The sequence below is a fragment of the Chroicocephalus ridibundus genome, chromosome 14 (genome assembly GCF_963924245.1).
Source record: "Chroicocephalus ridibundus chromosome 14, bChrRid1.1, whole genome shotgun sequence".
Lineage (NCBI taxonomy): Eukaryota > Metazoa > Chordata > Aves > Charadriiformes > Laridae > Chroicocephalus > Chroicocephalus ridibundus.
The window spans coordinates 5,654,680-5,678,664 of NC_086297.1; the positions used below are offsets into that span (position 1 = coordinate 5,654,680).

Consider the following 23,985-nt stretch of genomic DNA (forward strand, 5'->3'; position numbering starts at 1 on the left):
CAAAGTACCTGAATCACCCACAGGTTAACTTTTCTCCTAGCTGTTTTCCATTCCATGTGGATACTAAAGGTCATACTTAACAATAATGTTTAACAAAACTTCACACAATAATTAAATTATATCTCTGTGTATGAGAGAGAAAAACAAAATACCGCTCAAAAGCTTTTCAGGAAAGAATGCTTAAAAATACACTGCCATACAAATTACGTTCAGTCAACATTTGCCCTCATTTAAACAATTTCCTTTTAAAGAAAGAGAAGTAGTGGAAAAGATTAGGTAGAGGATTTGGACCTGCTAATGCCATGTGGCAGTTTATTCATTCAAACCAACAAAAAGTGCTGTTTTGCACTTGGATGTGCATAGGTAGGGCATGGGCAGAGAGTCCTTTGGGCTCCACAGGTCCACAAACCTCTCATCACCAGCCTTGGCTAATTTGTACAGAAATACCCTGCTTGGACTAGATTTGACACTCACTGGAGTCTCTTCATTGGGGTCAGTGGGTTCTGGCTCTCTCGTCCAAGCTTGATTCTGCTGTGGTCGCTGAAATTACAGAGCTCCACAAGGACCTCTTAAGTTGTATCCACTTTTGAAGCGAATTAAGTGGCGCTGGGCTGACACATCCCTACCAACCTGTCCTGCAGCCTAAATTACTACGGGCACCTTCACCAAAGGGCTCTCATCAACTTGTACAGGTGACTCATATTCCTGCTTAAATGGTCATGGAACAAGTAGTCCTTCTGTCAGTACTCTTCCTCAGTACTTGCAAAAATGAATGTGCACGTAAAATAGCATCAAACAGACCATGAAAAACTACTAGATGATTTTTGTAAAAGAATATATGCAAGTGGGGAACTGATACTTTATTTGCATATTTATTATTGTTGAGTCAATAACTTGGAATAGATCAGAGGGTATAGGTATTTTAATTTCAGCATGGAATTTTGGAATTCTTTGGAAATTTGGAAATTTGGAATTTTGATCTTCTGGCTGTGTCACACTGGCATTTTCATGTTAAAAGAAAAAAGCTTCTCAGAATTTTTCGCTCAGCATATACAACACTTAACTGCCAACACATTTTCTAAAATAGCCAAGTATCAATAGCACAACTCATTTTTCCTTTCTCTCCTAATTGCTCATTTTCTGTGATTGCTGTTTGTGAATGCACAGCATGCTCTGCAACATTTTTGTATTTGCCGCAGTGAAAAGGGTATTGGTTTTGTCTATTGTCTTTGAACTTTTTCAGTGTATATTTTTGTAGTTTTCCATGAGGTTTTAAATACCAGATTACTGCTACCTGTAGTGGAAGCAATCTCTGTACATTAATATGAAAATGTAGAGACTGCTAAGGTACCGTGTTGTAGGTAGTTGTTGACAATTTAATTACGGGAATGCTTATATGTACCATTGAACTTGATGGCCTGTCAGAGTTTCCATTGTAAACCCTGATTTTCAGAGTTTATAACTCCACTGTATTAAATCATTGAGGACACTGTATACATGCTGCACACTTAGACATGTTGTCTGTTTTCCAGAAGGATAAATTGGAGAAATCCTGTTCAAACTGCTGAACATGTTATCAACGGTCTTGCAGCCACTTCAGATACCATTTTTCTTTTCAAAGTTTCATGTAAAGCAAGATACTGTCACTCAAGACAGATTCTGCCAACAAATCCTGTCTTCATTAAAATTCCCAGGCACGACTGACTGTGCTTCTCAGCACGAGGGGCAGTGCTAAGGCTGAGCTTGAGGCAGCACTAAACAAAAGCCAGGGGTGAAATAAGCAGCTTTAAACTGCTTTTGAGCTTCCCAAGTTTTTAGCTGTTCTGTGGTCTGGAGAGTGCCCAAACATAAACTGGTCCTTCAAGCGGTGTATTTAAATTTGGGTAGCTTACAGAAATTAACATTGCAGCCCTATTCTTGATGTGGGTCCCCTCCTCAACCCTTCCACTTGTATTCTGGCATTTAGAAGAGTGCTCCTTATCACTGCCCGTAGAAGAATTAACTGCCTTAATCTAGACAGGATTGTAATCCTAAACCTTTGCAAGCGTGTGTACAGCAGAAACACCACGATAATAGTAGTATGACTAGCAACAGCACGGCAGTTTGTTATCAGGAATAATTGAGGACCACCGAGTTCAGAGAAAGAAGCTGAGTTACCAAGGGGAGGAAAGGCTGACGTTGCCTATAAAGCCATCTCAGGAGCAGGTGAGGAATTGGATTTTGAAGTAATAAATCACAACTGATTTATATGAAATAATACATCACAACTTGGCTGTGATGTTCTAGGGCAAACTGTTGCCCCAACTCATGGTGTTAGTGAAACCCCATGTTCAGGGCAAACACCTTCATCCTCTTACTGGGTGATGCCGTGATCTCCCAGTCCCTTGAAGCACGACTACTCGCAAGGAAGGGCGACCGAGTCTGCTACACCCTTCACGAGGTCCTGAGGAGAGCTGTGTACCCCGCTGTCTTGGGGGTCTTCACTGCCTGCTGGGCTGAGGCTCAGCTGTGCTTCTCATTATACAGCCAAGCAATGCCAGCATTTTGCATTTATTTTTTTAGCTTACCCTGTGGTGGCTGAGCCCCACGACATTTAGAACACAGGAATTTGAGATTAGCTTGTGCATCAGGTTATGGTTATCATTATGATTGAGAACCCCTCTTTTAAAGGATATTTACCTAAAAAGATGGTGTATACAAAGTTACTCAAAATTCAATTTTCAAATATATATATTTAAAAACCTCACATTTGGAAAAAACCCTGCCCCTCAGTTTCAATAAAAAATTCCATAACTGAAAAATAAATATTTTTTGAGCAGCTGCATTGGAATAGTGCCTTCTTTTTCCCCTTGTTTCAAAATACTACTGAAAATATATCAACAGGATGCACTGAAGCATTGCTATTTTTGACAGAATGTCATTCTCTGACTCATTATATCTGTCATACAGAAACCCATAACAAATTTTGGAATTTTTTGCTTACTTTTGATTTCAACAAAATTTTTTTCCCCATGATTTTACTGATTCAAGTGAGAATAGCATGCCATGATACATTTTTAAACAAATGCAAATCAACTTAAGTAAATGATCACTTAAGTTTTTATCTCCTGTTATACATTACCTGATTTCAACTATCTACCGTAATGGTTGTCTAAAACCGTTGTCTAAATGGTTGTCTAAAATTAATACATAATACTCTACTGTACTCATTCATTAGGTTTTAAACCTGTTAGGAGGATGTGAATACCGGTGTCCCTATTTTACAGGTGGAAGATGAATGCAAGGAGAAAGAGGCAGAGCATCTTGTTCTCTCAGCAGGCCCCAAAACAACACGGGACAAACTCCTGTGCCCTATATTACATGTATGAGGACAGTGTTGCTCACACCTTCTGGCTCTGTGGGATATATGTAGCTCTTTCTGGTACCAGTACAAAGGTACACATCCACAGTCTCACCCGTGTGATTAACCTGGATATAAAATTGCTTAACTTCTTTTTGCATGAGCAACTCATCATGAAGATTTTGCTAAATCTTTGCCTACTTTCTGAGAGCGCGCGCTGGGAGAGACTGCTCTGGTAGTAAACAAAGAATATCAACCATTTGGGTAACGCTGAAGTACTTGGGACTTTAAGAAAGGACAAAAGGCTAGCTAACCTCAGGACTTTAAAAATTGAATATAAAAATGCTCAAGTATAAAAACCTGAAGATGAAGAGGGTCCTTTATAAGAGCCCAGGAACAAGAGCTGGTCTTGTAGACTGTAGACTGTACCAACTGTGCTGTAAAGGACCTGAAAGCTGTTGGGTGAATTAAGGATGGAGCATGTTCCAGTCCTGTTCTGAACACCCCAAAGGCCTGCTTTGTGGTGAACGCTGAATGTCTTCGCTGTTGCGGCTTTCCATCTGACACTTCACGTTATGTCAGAGCAGGGTTTTTTTTGTGTGTTTAATATATTGGTCACTATGTGTTTTAATGAAGGTGCCCTGTATTCCAGAGCTAGCAAATGCACGATGTGTTGCTGCGGTCGCCAAGATAAGTAGTAATTTTTAAATAAACAGCAGTATAAACAGTTACATAAAACTCATGTAAATTGCTGGCACATAATTTTAGACTGGCTTAAGTTATGTAACCGACTTGTGGCCAAGTTGTTTTTTTTTTTTAATACTCAATTCATGCACCTTAAAATAAAGGGAGAGGTTTATTTTCACCTGTTTCTTTTCCACTCACCATCTTTCTGTTATATGGAGCAAGCCCTAAACAGCTTATCAGAGAGATTGACAAACAGACAGGAAACAAAGTGAAGGCACAAAACACCTCCTGACCCTATTGTAGATTCATTCAGGAAAGCACCTTCTCCCGAGTCAAGTAAATAGCCTGAGCCACAGTAGAATTTGTCACTTCTCTTGGCATTTGTTTTTGCTTGCACTTAAGTTACTCACTGAATTGCTGAGTAGATTAATTAGACTGAGGGACACGAGTTCTGTTGCTAACTTGACGGAGTCTACAGAGTACTGTACTGAGCTGGGATTCTGAGTTTTATTCTTGCATTCGCTACTGACTTGCTGCGTGACCTTGGGCAAAGCATTGTGCCACTATGGCTTTTAACCCACACTTAAGCAGCAAGGATTCTCTCTCCTTCCCTTCCTCCCCAGGTCCAGGGCCTAGGCTGAAGGACGCTGTGATCTTAGCTTCTGTTTCCAGGGGCCTCCAAACAAGTAATTGCAAGCTTCCCTTGAAATGTAAAACTAAAAGAGAGCACTAGCACCAGAAACCACCACACACCATCTTTTTCTGCCTGCTGATCTTTACGAAATAATTTTAATAATTTACACTTACAATGTCTTAGCAGCTTGATTTAAGGATATTGAACGCTGCCATTCATGCGAGTGAATTCAGGGTGAAAGTACCTAAACAAATATTTAGAAGTATAACACAAATGAAGAGAGTAGAACACTAGTGACAAGCAGGAATCAGTTTGTCGGTGCAGACAGTATCACCAGCTCCGACGGAGAACACGGCAGTATTTGGCCAGCTCCACCCGCTGCCTTGGACTGTTCTTTCCAGCCTGAATTAAGAAAGGAACCCAGTTTTTGCGGATTTGGATTCAGGCTTTATTTGTGCCTCTCTCATGTTTGGAAATTCTCCACAGAACGATAGGAGAAAGACAAGTCATACCAGCTGTAGGGAGAACTGACGGAGATCCCAGCATAGTGCTTCCATTAGGAAAATCGAATGTTTGGCACCGAGGAATCTGTATTTGTTCCCGTTGATTTGCTTTTTTGCATGCATTTATCCATCCATAAATGCACACTATCTTAGAATGTCTGGAGTTGGTTGCATTCTGCTCAATAAGAGCGTAGACAAGGACAATATGATACAAGCCACAGTGTTTACAAAAGGAACAAGTGAACTTTTAATTTTTTTATTTACTTAGGGGCAAACTGGGATTTACTACATTGCCTAAGTGACTTAGGCATACTGCTGTGCAAACACAGAAGTTAAAACAGTGTAGTCGTGGCCTGGCACTAGGATTTCTAGCTACCACTGAAATTCAAACCTGACCTCCTAATTGCTCCAAATACCAGCGTTCATTATTTTGGATTTTACCTATTATTCCAGTTATTTCAGTAAACTTATTCAAGGCTCTTTGTACTGGGTCAGTAGAAATATCAGTAAGGCTGAAGAGGAATGAAAAAGATGCAAAACCACACAGCACCGTGTCCACCTGAAGTAAATAAAGCACCGCTGTGTTTTGGTGCGAAAGAGCTATGGGCAGGTTTAAGGGCCTCTCATCAGAGCAACAGCCGGAACAGTACCAAGAAGAGCATTCCTAGACTATTCCTGGAGAGCACGTCTTCATTTGAAGCTCCCATGGCTGTAAAGCTTCATGATACTTGTTTCAGAGAATTTTTTTAATAATCAAATACTTTATTTGCAGTAAAGCTTCCTCCCAAACAGCTGTGGGCTCCTTTACCTTTTGTGCCTGCTAATGATAACTGATGATGTTAAATAAGCTTTCTTGTGGCCCTGTTTCTGTATGTTCCTCTGACCCAGGGCAGAATACTCTATTTTATGTCCTGATGTTTGTGGGAAGCATTATGACAGCAGGCTGGGTGCCAGAGACACATCTTTGTTTGATCATGGTTTCACTAGTTCATCTTATAGCCCATCTACGTTATATAAATGATTTATAAGATATTATTTTTATTGCATTGCAATAAAATTCTCACGAAGATAAAATAAAAAAAAAATATTGACTGCTTTCTTTCAAGTATTTAATTAGTGTTTCCTAAGTACTAACAATTCTTTATCCATTTGTAATAAGGTTAGTATTCCAGTACACGAAGGAACTTTTTTGCTTTCTGTGAGTGAAAATGTCATTTCTTACTAACATTTTATAAATAACTAAGAAAATGATTTTATAACAACGAAGAAAATGTGCCATGTGGGTGCACAGTGCCTTCCAACATGGGCCAGTGGTTAAAAAGCCACAGCGGATTATAATAACAGCCAAGGTTTGTGTCTCAGCCCTGCAATGACAAACATATCCCACTCTGGCTGTGGAAAGAAGTCAGAGAAAATACATGTTAGAACCATGAAAAGGGATTGGAGAATAAATGGGGTTCTTATGCAAAGGCTTCACATCCTAGCAAGGTATAACGGGCTTGGCTCCGATCTGCGAATCTCCGCTCCCAGTGGGTCTGTTTTACTCATGTAATCTGTGTAACCAAAGCCGGTGGGGAACCTTATGAGTGTAAGGACTACGCATCTGTGTGAAGCATGCATGGGTTAGGCACAGCTTTTTCCCAAAACATAATACATTACAATCTAATTAATAAGGAGCAGTTGGGAAAATGGAAATGAAAAAGTAATCTATCACAACGTATGAGACAAACCAGAGCACTGCTTAGCACTGTTGACAAAGAGAGTAAATACACAAACCCTAATTCAAGTAATCTGTTTCATGGGATTCCACTGCTTTTCCTCTCGTTCTCCTGTAATATGTTTTTAAAGAGGGATTTAGCCGCATAGATGTTAATTAGTTATATTTAAGGCTTTTATTTCTTTATAAACTAATCCCTCCAGTAACTTGAAGAGCTTTCATCTCTCCTTAGCATTGCAGCCAGGTGTTGCAGGCAAAAGATTCTTGACTTGGGGAATTTTTACTTAATTTAATTTATTGTCAATTAATACAAACTTCTAATCACTCATTCAGAGTGAGAAAAAGAAAGCATAAGCAATTAAACAAACATTTAAGTGAACACCTTTCCACTCAACTTAAGTCAAACACCTATCCTCCCCCTTTCTTCCTCCCAACTTCCCTTGTCTCCACCATGGGGTTCCACTCAGTGATGGGGTTTTCCATCGCATTTAGGGCTAGCCAGGCCAGTTGTGGCCAGCACCTGGCATCTCCTGACCTCCCCCCACATCTGTGGCCCCTGGCTACTGAAACCTGACACATGTGCCCAACACAGTACTGAGGTGGGAGCTAAGAGGGGGCTCATGCGTGAAGTCATTGGGTGCTCAGACATGAGTTAATAGGGCACTCGTGTGAACCAGCTGGGTGTTCATTAGTAAATTAAATGGGTGCTCATGCATGAACTGATTGGGTGCTCATGCATAAATAGATCGGGTGTTCATGCGTGAACTAATGGGGCACTCATGCATGAAAACAGCAAACCCTGCAATTTATGCTCGATATGTGATGTAAGAGCTTGAAGCAGATCCAAAGGCCGGATTCCAAATTTACATTAATTTATCAGTTCTGTGGGTCATATCTAATTACTAGAACAGTATCATGTTCTGGTTGGAGAGGAAAACTAACTATGTTTTAGACTCTTTATGCTTGTAAATGGTCCAGAAAAGTCCATGATGGACCAGAGAAGACTTCAGACAAAGCACTGAGCAGGAAAACTTTGCCACAATCCCTCTGAAGACATTCTGGTTTTGTTTAAATCTCTGGAGAGGAAGCATTCCTAAACCCAGGAATCAAAGATCTGCTAAATCAGGAACCTCCTTCGAGGCAGAAGCTGAAGGAACTGAAGTCAGTTCCAGTCCTGCCATTGACTATAAAAAAAATCACGTCTTCTATGTCATACCTATGAACTGGAAGCATTAACACTTAGCCACATACAAATGGTTTTTAAAAGTACTTATTAATTTTGGTAAGTCAAAGCAAATGAAAAAGGTAAAGCAATATCTAAAATTCAGCAACATCATGATAGGAACCTTTTTTCTTAGACAGCAAAAGCAGACAAAACCAGAGCCTATACGTCTGGGCTTTCTCAGAGCCATTCATCCTGAGCTGCTGTTCAAAATCCGTATAAAACAGAAAGCAGGAGGAAAGAATGATTGAATTGAGTAACCGGTGTCTGATCAACTACATTAGTTAATTACACCATCATTTAATATGTGATCCATGTTCAAAGGTGTTTTTAAATACACAGCAAACCTAAAAAATAGAAGTTCTTAAATTTTATGTTGTCTGACACATACTACAGACATTGAGAGGAGCTAGAAATAGAAAGGTTTGTTTTAACATTTATGCATTTCTGTACTTGCTAGGCATAAAAATAGAAGTCAAATTGCACAGTCCTGTTAGCTACCAAAATGTAATGTGCAAATAAAGTGCCCAGGAGACCTAATAAAATGCCATAAATGAACTACTGTAAAAAATATCAGACCACACCTATTCAGCAGGATGAATTCAAATGTCTTACAAAGAAATGTATTCTCTTTCCTTTTTATGGAGTAAGAACTGTTTTGAGGAAAGAAAGAATGAGTTTCAAAATATACAAAGAAACTTCGGATAATAAGTGAAAACGGTTTGAAGATCAAGTTGAATGCAGAATGCAACTTAATTCCAATATAGACTGGAACAGGATCAAGCAGTGACACAGCATCTACTTTAGAAGATGCACAGGTATTACTATTAAAGCACTGTATTTTCATACCTAATATTCACTTCTACAAGTATTCATTTCTATAACCAGGGTTCTTCTAGAAATCAAAGAAAGCACAGGCTTGCTGTTTTCTCCCCTGACACTGCTATGAGAACAGTTAGTTGCCACTAAAGTGGAGAAAAAAGCTGGAGATGTCATATATATGTATGTATTTAGGTCTTTGTGTAAGCTCTGCGTATTAGACTAGCCAAATTTGTCTGGAGTCAAACTCACCATATGTACTACGAGGATCACTGCAGGAAACCTGCTACGGAACAAACCCAAACTTGATCAAACATGGCAAGTCAACTACTGATAGACAAATCAAACACATACTACAAAACATATGGTATATGCTGTTTGTGCGTGCTCATAGGAACAAGCAGAAGCCGATGCAAAATGATAAGATTATTTGGTTGGGAAAGGATTATCCCTGAGAATAAAACATGCAGAATCACACAAAATTTGTAGATAGTTTTTGTAAAATCTTTTTTCACATTGAAATTTTCAATGAAAAATTTCCATTGACACAGTGAGATGCCAACTAAGAATCTCAAATACAGATATTTTTCGAGCTACAGAACATATATCATACAGGCCCAACCTGGTGGCTTCCTCATCCCACGATCTCAGGTCCTGACCCCTAACAAAAAGGCGGCTCCGTTCATCCTTTAGTTGGGACTTCCAGTGTTAACACCCAATTGCACCAGCCTCTCCTGGACAAAGGTACTTGTCTATAACCAACCCATTTCGTGCATCCGTGTGATAGCAACATGCTCTGGCTACTGCATATCTAGCTAGGACTGAACCAGCAATTTAAAGACAATTTAAATTATTCTCATGCAAAAAATGCTGAAATGAACCACAAATTGCCTTGAAAGGAGGGAAGCAGGGAGTGACTTTTTGTCAAAATTCAAGCAAGACGTAACTCCTTCTTTCTTGATCTAAGATGATGTGTTGGTTTTTTTAAAGACCTACACTGACATCGGAAATAAGAAATGTTCTCTCCACCCAACAGAAATCCAGCCGGGCAGTCCTGACAAACATGAAATATTCTGCTAAAATAAGAAACTAAACAAAAAGGTAACGAGGGCTAAAGTGGCTTAGACAACTTAGCATCACTATCTGGAAAAAAACTTGGCATCCAAATTCACAGCTATATCGGAACAGAGAGAAGACCAGCTCTGTTTGCTACATGGCCCAGAATTTTTTCTTTCTTCCTCTCTCTTCAGACATAAATAGTTCCAGGCTCTTAAATAAATTAGCTCAACTTCGGTTATAGGAGCTTTTTCATTTTTTCTCCAAAAGAGGATATAGATGTTTGTTTAAAAATTGTAAATAAAATATAAATGGAGATTTTCCATTGCACAGTGATCCTTTCCAGTAGGTAATGATCAGCACTGTGTCCGTTTCCCTTCCTTATCCTATACTTGGGGATCACAGCATTCTGATGACTACTTCTCATGGGAAATGGATGGGGAAAAAAAAATGCAATAAGAGGAGGTTTCCCGGTACTTATTCACCGTAAAAGCAAAATAATAATCGGGTTTAAAATGCACAGAAAATAAGTGCAAGAAAATTACTTCCCATTACTTATAATTTTGTTCTTTAAAAAAACTTGCTTTTTGTATGTGTTGTGTGGAACACGTGAATCCTGGAAAGGCTAATTAGTGAAAGGCAACAGTTCTTAAAAGCCCTACAAGCACTTAATACTTGTCTCTATTGGGACTGTTCCTAGGAGCCAAGTGCTGCCTGTCTGGATTCTGTTGCTGCTGGGTTTTTTTGCATCAAGATAGTCACAGTAGCGTAGCTCTAGGATAAAAATACATCATGAACCAACAATATGACAGTGTAAGGAGAAGGTCCACCTTAGCTTCAAACTGTGGCAAGTTATTTTGTATATTCGTGTGGAACATTTTGATTGTGTCTTCAAAGATGTAAAACTAAAGCAGGTCTTAAGTACATCCAGGATGGGATGTGAAGTTTAGCTTTAGGGCACAATTAGCCAAGGGCAGGGGTTTTTCTTCTCAATATTACAGTGATGCTTCACATCCTTCCTGAAACTGGCTGGGGTGAGGTGTCTCTGGCTTTGAATCTTTCTCTAACATGGAGCAGATTATTACTGTTATTATTGATTTATGTCATGCCTGTCTGCTTCCAGCCTCAAAACACTTTACTAGGTTACACTATACATAGGAATCGTTTCACGTCAGCCACCACCGCGCTGTAGCCTTCTCTGGAGGGAAGCTGAAGGGAGCCATTAGGATGGTGCCTGCAACATTAAACAACAATCCGGGAGAGGAAGTAAAGAATACTCTGGCTCCTTAAAGCAATGGCTCAACAGAATGCAGTCACTGAACTGCCATCCAGCTGGGACACCAACGTCAATACCCATTCACCGTGTGTGGTTAAAATTAAATCTCCTAATGAAGTGAGATGGCTTTAGTGGTTAGAGAGTGAGTGCAAAGTATTATTCTCCTGTATTATTATTTGTAAGTTATACAGCTAACAAGGGAAAAGATCACACACAGGAAAATAGCAGACAGTTAGATAATGTTCCAAGCCCTGTTTCTAAATGACATTTGGGCAAATAAAGCCTTGGAAAAATATGTATTAAAAAAAAAAAAAAAAAGATGAGACAGAAAAAAAATTTGGCAGTTTCTCAATGTTTTTAGGGAACTAAACTAAACTGAACAGAAGTGATGTCAGTTTTTATCCCCTATAATTCAGGTCCAGAGAAAAGAACATTATTAGCTTCTGTTAATGAGCAGGTATTCCCTAAACACTGCTGCAAATGCTCCTGAATTTTAATTTGCTTAGAAAAAGAAATGGTAAAGTACTGAGGGGAAAAAAGCCCAACCTAACAGCTTATTTTTGTCCCTGAATTAGCAAAATGCTTAGATGTTTTTCTGGATAGGAGGTTTTTATGTCTGACTAAAAAGATCCTCAGACAATGTTATCAAGCTCTCTTTCAGGGCTAGTAATTGCTAGCTGGTTCTAATCATTCTTGCCAGTGATCATTTGAAAGGTTCATTTTATGACCCCTCAAACCGGCACAAAGAATCTCACTCCATAATGTAATAAACAATTCTACAACCAGTGCTTAATTAATTCCCGAAAGTCACCAAAAGGAGCTATTAATGATCTTTCTTTTTATCTAACCATAAATATGCAAGTCTCCTGGGATAAAGGATTTAAAAAGAACATTCGGGCAAAACTAACTGTCAACTTGATAAAGCATAAAATGATCACCAGTGAGGGTAATTCAAAATACGACGGCAATGCTACCTAGGCTGATTAGAACGTTAGGTCAGGTTGGATTAAATTTCTCTGAACGTTGTGCTTACCAAAAAGAGGACAGAATTGACACGGTGCTAAACAGACTCATCCCAAATGAACGCGCAAGACAAAAATACGACAACCTTTAGAACATTATTTTTAAAACTCAATTCTATTTGGAATTCTCTTTAGTGTGAAAATATCAACAATCGTTATAATTAGAGTGTGGACAATATTTCAGGGTTGTTTAAAATATGTGTATTACAGAGAGCAGGCTGAAATTTTCAGGTGAACTTAACTGTTTTAGGAGGCCCAGTATTGTTTTCACAAGTAAATCAGGCAGTAGGAAGCCCTTAAATGAAATTTAGTTTCCTGGCAACCCAACCCATTGCTGAAAATTAGATTTAGGCTTCTAAAGGTCTTTGATGTTTTTGAAAATCACACTTCCTGCAGCACTGTACAGCTGACTAGGTGTAATACAGTAATTTACCCTTCTACTGAGGCTATCAGGAATGGAATCACTTTGATGGCTTTGTGATGTCTAGGAGGTTGGGTTTTTTTCTTACACTGTAAAAAAAATTCGTACTGGGCATAGCCAGTGATGACTGGAATCTCTAACCAGAAGCAGGGAGAAGAAAGAAAGAGAGAATCTGCCTTTTCCAAAATAAACTGATGCAGTCCTTTGGGTGCTTGTGCCTGATGCCAGTGGAGCCTGTGCACCGGCATGTCCCACCTTCAGAAGAGCTTCATGAGCTATTGCACCTGTGATGGCCTTGGGCTTTCCGAATCTGTCCTGTTGAAGCAATCCCTGTGACACCCACTCATGAAACATGAAATAGACTGCCCCACAACACAGCCATCATGGTTCTTGCTATGTATATGGAAAGCCAGGGCTCAGGTACCTCTCAAATGAGTTTTTAATTATTAATACAAAGAAACAAACACAACAGGAAACATTAAGAGAGACAGAGTGGGAAAAGACTTTAAGACTTTCAGACTCCCCACTTCTTGACTCCCCTGGCTTGGGCAAAGAGGGCCTCAGAACTTCAGAACAGTGCTTTTCAGTCCTTTGACCTGTGGAAGGACTCAAGCTCCCACTGGAAGAAAGAGGCTGTGGATTGCTGCACTTCACACTGAAGAACTTACTGTTCCAAGCATTTTAGAAAACCTGGAAGTTCCTTTAAATATGAAATTTTAAAATTTCTCATTTTTGTTCTAATCTGCAATAAAAGTTTCTTTTTTTTTTAAATGTTGGAATTTCCTGTGGAACAGAAATTCTGTTTTGAATCCATTTCTATTCAACAGCGCTATTCAGATGGAAGCGTTTTCCTATTCATTCCACTTTGCAACTAACTGGTACCACCCCAAATGTATTGCTCTTCCAAGAATGATGTGGCAGCCCTGGAATAGCTAATTAGTTGGCCTGTATGAAGCCTCTGCCAAAAGTTTCAGCTTCCAGAGGCATTCCTTTAAGGAATGGTGGTGTGGGTTTGGCATTTACAAGGATACACATGGTTTCAGAAGACCACAGGCACCAAAAGTTAGCTTGTGTTTTATAACTCATCTCAACCCAGTCATTGAGCCGATGTCCTAACCACAGTAAGTCAAGCAAACTTCTTCAAAGCACTCAGGGAGAAAGCTTTTGGTTAATTTATTTTTCTTTTTTTAATAAAAATTTTGTCTTTGGGGAATCTTTTAAGAAAATTCCACTTCTACAGCTATTAACTGGGGAATAATTACATTCAAACATTACTAGCAACGTAATATAATGTCTCGTAGATAAATACCTTTGTCACTTAGCCCTCAAATTTCTGTACGTTGTTAAGGTAAATGAAAGATGTCTAAATCCAGTACCTTTATACTTGGTCACCACAGCTGAGTTGACACTCAGAGGTTCTTGGAAGGTGACAGTGAGTGATGTACTGCTTGTTACCATGAGACAGACATTGGTTGGCGCCTCAGGGGCTCCTGGGAGAGAAGAGAAAACATCAGCTCTTCAGCACAACAAATCCTATTCAAACAATGTTTCTGAGTCTTCAAAGAACCCACTGAAAATCACCCTGCAATTGTGAGCTTTGGGTTGTAGGTGTTTGTGTTCTCTGCCTTTTGAGCATTTTAATTAGTGCCCCTGCTAACAATATCCTGCAGACACCATTTGTTTCTATCATGGTTTTTGGCTCCTTTTGGTTAAAAATATCTTCCTGCATATACGTAACCCAATAAAACAGATTCATGCTAATTATGTCAATGAAAAGCCCCTATAAATCTCTTGGGGTGGGTAGGAGGAGAGAGAAAGGATAAACCCACAAAGAGCTAATTAAACCTTTATGGTTTCACTAACTCAAATTTATCCAATAACAGAAAACATTTTCACATTATTGTGATTCAGAAATTGCAAATTCCACAAATGTTTTAGTGTAGTAATTCCAAAATACACTTGTCAGTTGAGATCTAACATCTTCTTTTTTTTAAATAAAAATAAAAAAGCTTAATTCACAGAATATCAATCAGACTCAATTCAGAAATCAAACACAAAAAGTTATGACTTACTGCTGGGATTGATTTAAAATATCATTATATTAACTGACACTACTGCTGTGTTTCCTGTATTTAGTATCTAATACAAGGAGCACTACATCTGTCTTGAAGAAGTAATCTTAGAATACAATAAATTTGAGAAAATTATTTGTAAGTACATTTATATAAATATGGTTGTAAAAATGTTAATGGCAGTGACTGTATTTCATTGAGTAGGAAGCAGATAAAAGATCTACATGCAAAACAATTCAGCACTGTTTACTCCTTTGCATCGGACCAAATTCACGTTTACTTGGGTACAGACTCACTTGTACAATTTTTTAAAGTGACCCAATCTGTGACTGTGCTGATGAAATGTTAAATGTGGATGCCAAAATTAAGATTAAGTTTTCAGAATTTTTATATGTAAAATTAAATTCCATTGTTTGATCAAATGCTTAGAAAAACCCCAGTCTTTTAAAACAGATTTTTTTTTTTTTAAATCAAATTACAACTGAAAAAAAGCTGGTGTTCCCATCCCTTTTCCTCCCTATTCATATATTCTTTTCTAATCATCCTATTTTAAACTCTGAGCACATTAAATGATATTCAGGAGTAAATGTGAAGAGAAATAAGCAGGATAATCATTAGATCCTGAACCAAGCATTTGGAGGTCTCATCAGTTTTATGCAGCCCATTCCTAAAGGAGCTGTGTGCTTCTTGCTCGCAGATACTTGGTCCTCTATTGTTCTAACATCAATTTCCTTCTTATTCCTGGGAAAGCCATTTAGTCGTATGCCTCGGTTTCCCCACCCTAACATTCGTCTGCTTCACAGCAGTGCGGTGAGGATCAATTAGTGACAGCATCTTTGCTCAACAAAGGCAGAGTGTTCTCAGTTGAAGAGTTCTTGTCTTGAATTTTGCAACTACTTTCTTCTACTTACTGGCATGCTCGTAGCCTGCCTTCATGCGCTTGTATAGCCTGTATCTCCATTCCCATGCTTTTAGTTGCTTCTCTTTTTCTGTGTTGTCTGTACCGTGGCCATCATTCATCAATTGTGCAGACAATTCAGTAACTCGCTGCTGTGCTTCCTGGACCAATGTACTCAGATGCACTGACCTGCTTTCCATGTTAACAACTACCAAGAAAAGGGAAAAGTAAGTAATTGCTTAGTGGACTTCTGTGACAAAATTCTGGCCTTACTCATTCTGGTATAACACGTGTAAAGTCAAATCCTTGAACACTCCACCTTCCAGCAGTTACCTTGTCATCAAGTGGATTAGGGCATGCCAATTTATACCACTTAAGGATGTGGCCACTTATGAATTAATAAATTGAGTAAATTTTATCTTCCAGTGTATCTCATATACTTAAAAGTATCTTAATTAGACTGAAATTGCCTATATGTTTTAAGTTGGTGGAATATTAAAAGCAAACTAAAATAATAAAGCATATGGTTTCTATCCAACCCCTACTTTGCCATAATACCATAAGATTTCATACAAAAAAAGAAGGTTGCACTGGTTATAAATACATACAATATATAAATCTCTACAAGCAGGGAGAGATCGAATTGGCAAACTGAAGAATGAGAGTTCTGTGCTTGAGGGCCATGGCTGGTATAGAAAGGATCTCTTTCCAGGTTTTCTTTGTGCCTCAGTTTTGCCCGTGTAAGGTCTGATTAGTCCTCTGCCAGACTGGGCAGATAGCGAGCAGTTTACACATGGAGATTTTGGTTTTCTTCAGTGCTCAGAATAATTTTAATTTGACGTTTATCAGTTCGTATTGCCTGTATGAACTTCTGTGTGCTACATAAAGGTGAAAATGAAGATCCCATAGCTTACAAACTAAAACAGGTTTGATTTTAGCCCGAGTCTTTAGCACAAGACTACCCTAAATCAGCCCCTTGATTATACAGTGAAATGTGGTGAATCAAACCCTATTTTCAGGATTGCTCTTAGCCTGAAATTGTTCTAACTATTTGCAGTTTAGAAAATAGAATTTGTAAAGGTGTTTAATCCGAAAAGAAATGCAACCACTGATCTAGAATTCAATATGCAGGGAACAGTGTACAAGAGAAGGAATTCTGAAATCATAGAAAATAACTTTTCTCTGGTGTCAGGTATTTTTGCAGAAGAGCTCTGAGATAATCTTAATTTAAAAGGCCCCTGTTTACTGAAAACACTGCTCTAGCAGAAACCAGCGGCTCTTAGCAATGATGGGGAGTTGCTATATGGGCATAACCAGGGTCTTGGTTTCCCTAAGGTTTTTACAAGAACAGCATGAACCTTGCACAGGATGCACTGGTCACTCACTTGAATAAGCCAGGAGTAAATGACATTTCTGAAAACATCGAACTGTACCATATAAAGGACCAAGACTGACATGTTTTTGACATCAAAACACCACATGAGTGAAGATACCTGTGCAAATGAATGTGTTATTCCTAAACTGGAATCATAGGATTATGGGACAAATCAGATTGGGAAGGACCTTCTCTAGTCCAACCTTCTTGTTCAAAACAGGGTCAGCTATGAGGTCAGACCAAGTTACTGAGGGCATTACCCAGCCTGGTTTTGAAAACTTCCCAGGATGGAGGCATTACAACCACTCTGTGCAACCTGTTCCACTGCTTTACTGTCCTTATGGTGAAAAAGATGCTTGTTTTATCCAGTCTGAACCTCTTAACTTTTGCCCTCTGTCATGACAATATCGCAATCAAAGTTTAGCAGAGTTTAAGAATAACCCTACATACTACTGTGAAAAGTGCCATGGGATCTTTAAAGCCACAGGAAGAGAGCAAAGAATTACTCAACGCTTCTGACATCCAAAAGGTTGTTTTTGGAGAATGTTTGTCTCTAAGACTTTGCTTTCAGAAGCTGGCTTTAAGCCATCCTTCTTGAAGTTTGATCATTCTTCATATGGACATCAGAGACATATGGCCAAGCTTACTGGAATCTGCTGGTATCCTCAAACTGCCTGTTTACTGGGAGGCCAGAGGTGATACAGTTTCCTGGATCCATGCCTACAATAAGCATGCAACACATCTGATTGACAGCACAACAGGACTGAGAAAGGAGACTTTATGTGCCAGAACTTCAGGTGATTGAGAACTGGCATTAGTTCAAGTCCTCACTAAGGAGCTGGCTCTATCTGTTTAATCAAGATTTTGATGCGCAGTTGTCAGGTCTTGGAAATGTGTCGAATCAGCCACTGGAAATTTTAATCTTATTTTCATTTGAGTTCACATGAACAAGTCAAGCCAAACCATGAGTATGTGATGAATAGGTGTTACTGAGAAAACAACACAGTGGACTTTGCCTTAAATTAATATTTTAAATGCTGTACTCTCTGATCTTACTTACTTTGTGTTTAAGAGATGTTGGGTTCCTGTTAAGATTTTTACAGTCTGAGCTCCACGTGGAAATGAAGATCATAGTTTTACTTTCTATTGCTTTATCTGCTGTTCTTCCTATTCCAGGCAGAAATCCAGGAGATACAGATGGAAGCTATCTGTTCTCCAGAACCTCTTTTTTACAGCATCAGGTTAGGGACTATAATGAGATTTCAGCTGGATCACTAGGGCTAATATAGTGGAAGAGCAAGAGTTTTCTCTGTAGGAAGCTTTCTGTGTGCACTTGGAATGGGGAATTCGTCTACCTTGCAATCTTCCAGATCTGTGCATCTGTCCTATGCACTTCCAGTGAGATTAAGAGATGCTTGTGCCCTGTCCCAAAATTGGGGTGAGTCAGAATTTTACCTTGAAATCCCCTCCCCTCCCACTCAGCCTGGGGAAGTCTTGCTCAACTGCCCACCAGAGAGAAAGGAAAATGCTCCCGCTGGGTTCTGGATCATGTTCTCGGAGCCCTGAGATCATAGAAACAGAATGGATTTCATTCTGACAGGGTTGGTCAAGTACAGAAAGCAAAGCAGAAGGACTAGAGAAAATAGAAAGTGACTGCTATCAGTTCCACAAGAATGAAGCCACGTACAAAGATGCTGTGAACCTTTGTTTTGAGTGCTGAAAATAACTTTTTGCATTCTGCGCTCAAGTAGCAACTGTAAACCCTTAAGGTAAAAAACCCCAAAACAAACAATCATTTGCTTTTTATTGAGAATGCTTCATCCATTATTTCAATCCGAAAAACTAAAAATCAAGATAAGTGAAGTGGAAATTTGGTGGGTATATTTTGAAATGGAAATGAGGTGGTTATATATTCATATTCTCTGTGTTCATAGGCATGTTTGCATTAATTACAGGAAATGAATACTAATTTATGATTGCCCCTGCTCGCCATCAGACTGCATTTATTTACAGATGAGGTCAATGAAAAATTAGTTTAGTCTTTTTTACTGCTGTTTAGAACACTCAAGACTGTGTTTTCCTCTAGATTTGTCATGGTTAATGAATGTTGCTTCAGCAGTCAATCATGTACTCTAAATGCTGTCACACTTTTTTTTAAAGCCTCAGTCATGAACCATGACAGAAAAATAAACAAATAAATATAAAACTAAAAAACTCTTTTCACTGAGCAGCTACACTATGAAAAAATCTCCAGGGAAGGTTAAAGGAGGCCAGAATAAATGATAATATAAGTGCTGTGGACATAGAAAAGCAATAAAGGTGTACCAACACTGAGGGTCTGGCAAAAAAACTCAACACACACACGCACATGCACACACACTCTCCAGTGAAAAAACTGGCAATGTTAGTAGCCTCAAGGTGCAATTTCCTGGAGCACTGAGATTGACATGCCAGCACTAAATGTTGTTAATTTAACTAACTTCAAATTAATGGCAGAGTCTGCAGTGGCCGGACCCCTCAAACACAGTCTCATTATAGCCTTGCTGGGAATGTCCTAAATATAGGCATTGACAGTTTAAAACAAATTCACATACATTGGTGTATTTTTAGACACAAGTAAGGCGTCAGAGTTTGTGTCACGGTATATGGTTGATTAATTGGGTTGGTAAGTCACCCTCTAACCCACAAATTGTGCATAAAAATGCCCATGAAGGAATACAAAGAATAGTTTTATAACTACAATATGTAGTTATAAGCAATATTAGTATTCCAGTAAAGTGAGAAGGTCTGTTTTGTGCTTAGATTTTCTTCGGTTCTGTAGAACTTTGAAATTCTCTTTTAAGTGGGATTTTAGGCCATTTGAAGACTAGGTGTGAGGAGTCTGTGGTAATGGAAATGATAGATTTCAACACAACCTGTCTCCTGAAGGCAGCATAGCCAAAATCAAAAGGATAATCAAAATAAACCAATGTCTAGACAACCCATCGTCCTTTCATTTTTGATGACAAACACCGTATTTCAGACCGTGATCTTTGAATCACTCACTCAGTTCCTGTTTCCATGTTTTTTAAGATTTTTTCTCAGTATTGATATTAACTCAGCTGCCCCAGTGTTAATCCCATTAGAAGCTCAACCTGATTTGTCAGGTGTGTATCTGACATAGAGAACTAAAAAGATCTACTGAGGACACATTCAACAAGCAGATAATGCTGCAAATGTCCTCCAGCACTGTGGTACTATTGCTGGTATAATCATCTTTATGATAAAACCAGTTGATTTTTGTGTGTAATGTAATTAATTTCCCAAAACAGCAGCAAACCTAATCTCCTACAGACAATTCTCTAAGTCAATTTAATTTGTGTTCTTTACTTACAGTGTGGGCTTTCCTTTGCCCCAACGTGTAGAAGGGTCCTAGCAATAGGGACGTTGTTTGTCAGAACAGCAATATCCAAAGGAGTTAGTCCCTCACTGTTTGGTGTGTTCAGGTCCAGTTCCTCCAGTGTGTACTGATAAAGAAGAATCTGAACAGCATCCAGATCTTGCTGTTCTACAGCCTCAAACATAGCTTCATTGCACTGGAAATTCTGTGTATCAAGAAAAACAGAAATTCAGTAAAACTCTTCAAATGTCAGTGTTTTGAAAATAAATTCAGAAAACTTTTCTTTTGTGAGATTGCTAGAAAATATTGATCCTTCAGCCCCAGCTTATGTTCAGTTAGAAACTCTTTGCAGCAGTTAGAAATTGTTTGCAGCAAAATTGAGCTTGGTCTACCTCTGCACTTGTGTGCTTGAACTTCAGGTCAGTGGGAAGATTCAAGTGAGATTCAAACCCGTACAAACCAAACCTATACTTATTTAGACATCTGTTCTGTAATCAAGCTATATGAGCAATATTGTGTGTTTTCAGTGTGAAACTGGATGAAAGACTATGACTTTGGCAGAGTCTTAGACTACTGTTTTTCAAACTCAAAAGTTAAAGTGAAAATCTACAAACTCAGGTGATCAAAATCCAAATCAAACAAGCTATTCTGCAGAAAAACCTTCACAGCTCCAGTGGGAGCTAGTAACAGGTACTGTTCATTCAAACACTTCAGTCATTTCTAGGTGCTTATATTTTTGCATTTAACTTGTAATTAGAAACAGCTTTGAAATGTATAGTCCTTAAATTAAGAAGTAGAAATGAGACTGAGAAAACTGACTGTCCAGTGTGTATGTCCAAGGAAGTCATGTGTCTGAACAGCAGAGAACACGAGCAGCCAAACCCAAGAACATACACGGCACCAACTCTCAAGCAGGGAGAACCACCGAGCCTTTTCCTTCCCAGTGTCAATGAGAAAAAAGGATGGTACAATACAACAAAACCTATTGTTTCTTAATTGAGCTGGGGAGAAGCAGGTGCCGGAGAGTAGCATCGCCTGCAGGTTTCTCTTATGAAAACATCCTTCTGGAGCCTACAGTAATGACATGTTATTTGCCAAGACTCTTTAAATTCCCTCCCAGTGTCCCATTGCCGTAATTACCCAATAGGTTTTTTTCCCTCTTAAGAATGAATTAGCAGAAGCAAGAGTCCCAGCTAAGCAAGGAGGGCTCAGCATGTGGTCACATAATGGAACTGAAATCTACGTAGACGTATCGTGCCAATGGGCATACTAAAGAAATGCATACATAAGAGAGCAAGCCATCCAGATACAGGATGTAAACAAGCTCCCTGTGGCCTGGAATCCACATGGAGGAAACACAGAGGAAATTCTTATATAAGAATGTATTCTTTATGACATGAAATAAATATTGAATTGAAACCCTCTTCTACTGTGATGATTAAAAATTAATATTTCAGCCACATCAAAACTTAATTTTCTTTTTTAAATTGATGTAGTTTTATTTGGCATATCCCTGCCTGAGTTTTGCTTTCAGTGAAACAGTTTCAGAAAGAGCGCTGATCTGCTGCAACATCTTTTGTCTCCTCCTAAAATGCATACACTAATGGTTTGCAAGCAGTTCTGAAAACAAGTCCACACCTCCAACTTGGAATTTGATCAGTTCTACAGGTTTTTTTCAGTTGTGCTTGTAGTTAATAGTGTCTCCAGAAATTCTCAGGCCTGACAGAGATCTTCTGGTCTATTGTTTTGCACGTGAAGAATTGGTACCACACTAAGAACTTGCAAAGATAATGTTATCTTAAAGTTTTAATTTGGACCTTACCTATGCTGAATATTAGAGATCAGCAGAATAAGAAGAGAGATGTTCATAAGATCTTTACCCAAAATTGTCAATGTAGAGAAATGAGATACTTATCTTAGATGACTATCTAAGGATGAGATGACCTATGCAGCAATGAAGCAAATCTGGGAGAGTAGTGCTGACTTGGGCATCTACCTTTCAGACACTTAAGTACAAAAGAGAGAAATATTTCTTCTGTAGATTTCCACACAGAATAAAATATGCTACCTAAAGAAGTGCGTCATCAAAATGGGTCTCTCTCAAATTCTTTTTTTCAGATTCTTCTCTAGATTGTAAGATTCAGATTTAATTTCATTATCAAATACTTAGATCATGGTTCAGTGCTAGGTGTAAGAGAAAAATCTCAGAAAAAGAAAGAGCTGAGTGGTAAGCAGCTAGATTTATCATTCTTTATCCACCCCTCTGTTCAAGGCAAAAAATTGTCTATAAGGACATATACTGTCATTAGAGAGGGCACGTCTCCAGAAAATTTTAGAAAAGAGGCCAGCACATATTTCTCTTGCTATAAGGTAAAACTTAAAAATGACAGAAATTTTTACTTCAATGCAGCAATATTTCTTTTCATTCCAGTAGCTCCACACATCTGCTGTCTTGCTTATATAACACCTTACCATCCTGAAATCAGAGATCTTACTCTTATTCTGGTGTTTTGCCCCTACCCTGAAGGGATGAAGTGCTCTGGCTAGAAATTAAAGGAATTTTAATTATAATTACAAAATATTTTAATTAATGGTATGATTCTGATACATGCTATATGTTATCAACGCCCACTAAAGTCAATGATATGCATTTAACAGCTGTGTGTCACTGTACTGTGTACTCAAAAGTAACATAAATACACCAGGGAAGTTCCACCTAGAGGAAAAAAAAAAGCTGCGCCCCTTCACTCTTTGAAACTTATTTGTGAATATAGAACTGTGAACCGATAGACTGGTTTTTCATATAAATTATTAGAAATTAGAAATGCAAAATATATTCATCAATTCTCCAAATACATATATATCAACACTCCAAAAAGCATTAATTTCATCACAATTTACACCCTTTTCAAATTCTTTTTCTACTGATTTTGGAACTTCCTCTATGCTGTCGTTTACGGAAATAAAGGCTAATTATGCTTAGAACCATCTGCAATTTGATCCAATCAGAAAAGAAGCAAGATCATATTACTATTGTAACTGATCACAGCTAGGAAAATGTACTTATTTAACAGTAAATTCATAAAGAGCTTACTACAAAGGGAATTGGTTGAAGTAAACTGAATGACTACATTAGTTTCCATTTCTTTTAGTTAAGTTCATTTTAGGAGACACTGGCTAACAGTCTGAGAGCAGAACAAACAGGTGCGGCTGATGATATTACTTGTGGTGCTCACTTAGGACAGGAACGTAGGTATTTCTCTGTTCACATTTGTGGCACTGGGTACATATATGGTTTTCTCCTTTTTTGAAATCAGAATAGTCATTATCTTTTAATTAACTTTATGTATGTGCATAAAAGTTAAACGAGTTAGCATTTGTAGAGTGCTTCCCTAAGTGCTCAATACCGTTATTTGGCTTTAATTCCAGTTTCATGTGAAACTCAATAAATCTTGTACCACGTCTCAGGAGTTTCTTGTGTTACATAAAACAAAAAAAATCCCTGTTACATAATAAAAAAAAATGATGGCTAACCTCAGTATTACAGCTGAAAGTAACCCAATG

At 38.5% G+C, this 23,985-nt stretch overlaps 1 protein-coding gene across 1 annotated transcript in view; it reads right to left on the minus strand.

Annotated features, from left to right (window-relative positions):
- ANKFN1 (ankyrin repeat and fibronectin type III domain containing 1) overlaps positions 1-23,985 on the minus strand; it is a 117,664-nt gene that overhangs the window by 41,998 nt on the left and 51,681 nt on the right. Inside the window, exons 4-6 of the mRNA XM_063352376.1 lie at positions 20,416-20,626; positions 15,681-15,875; positions 14,074-14,187 (exon numbers count right to left, since the gene is read on the minus strand). Of these exons, the coding sequence (XP_063208446.1) occupies positions 14,074-14,187; positions 15,681-15,875; positions 20,416-20,626 (520 nt within the window). The remainder of the gene's footprint in view (positions 1-14,073; positions 14,188-15,680; positions 15,876-20,415; positions 20,627-23,985) is intronic.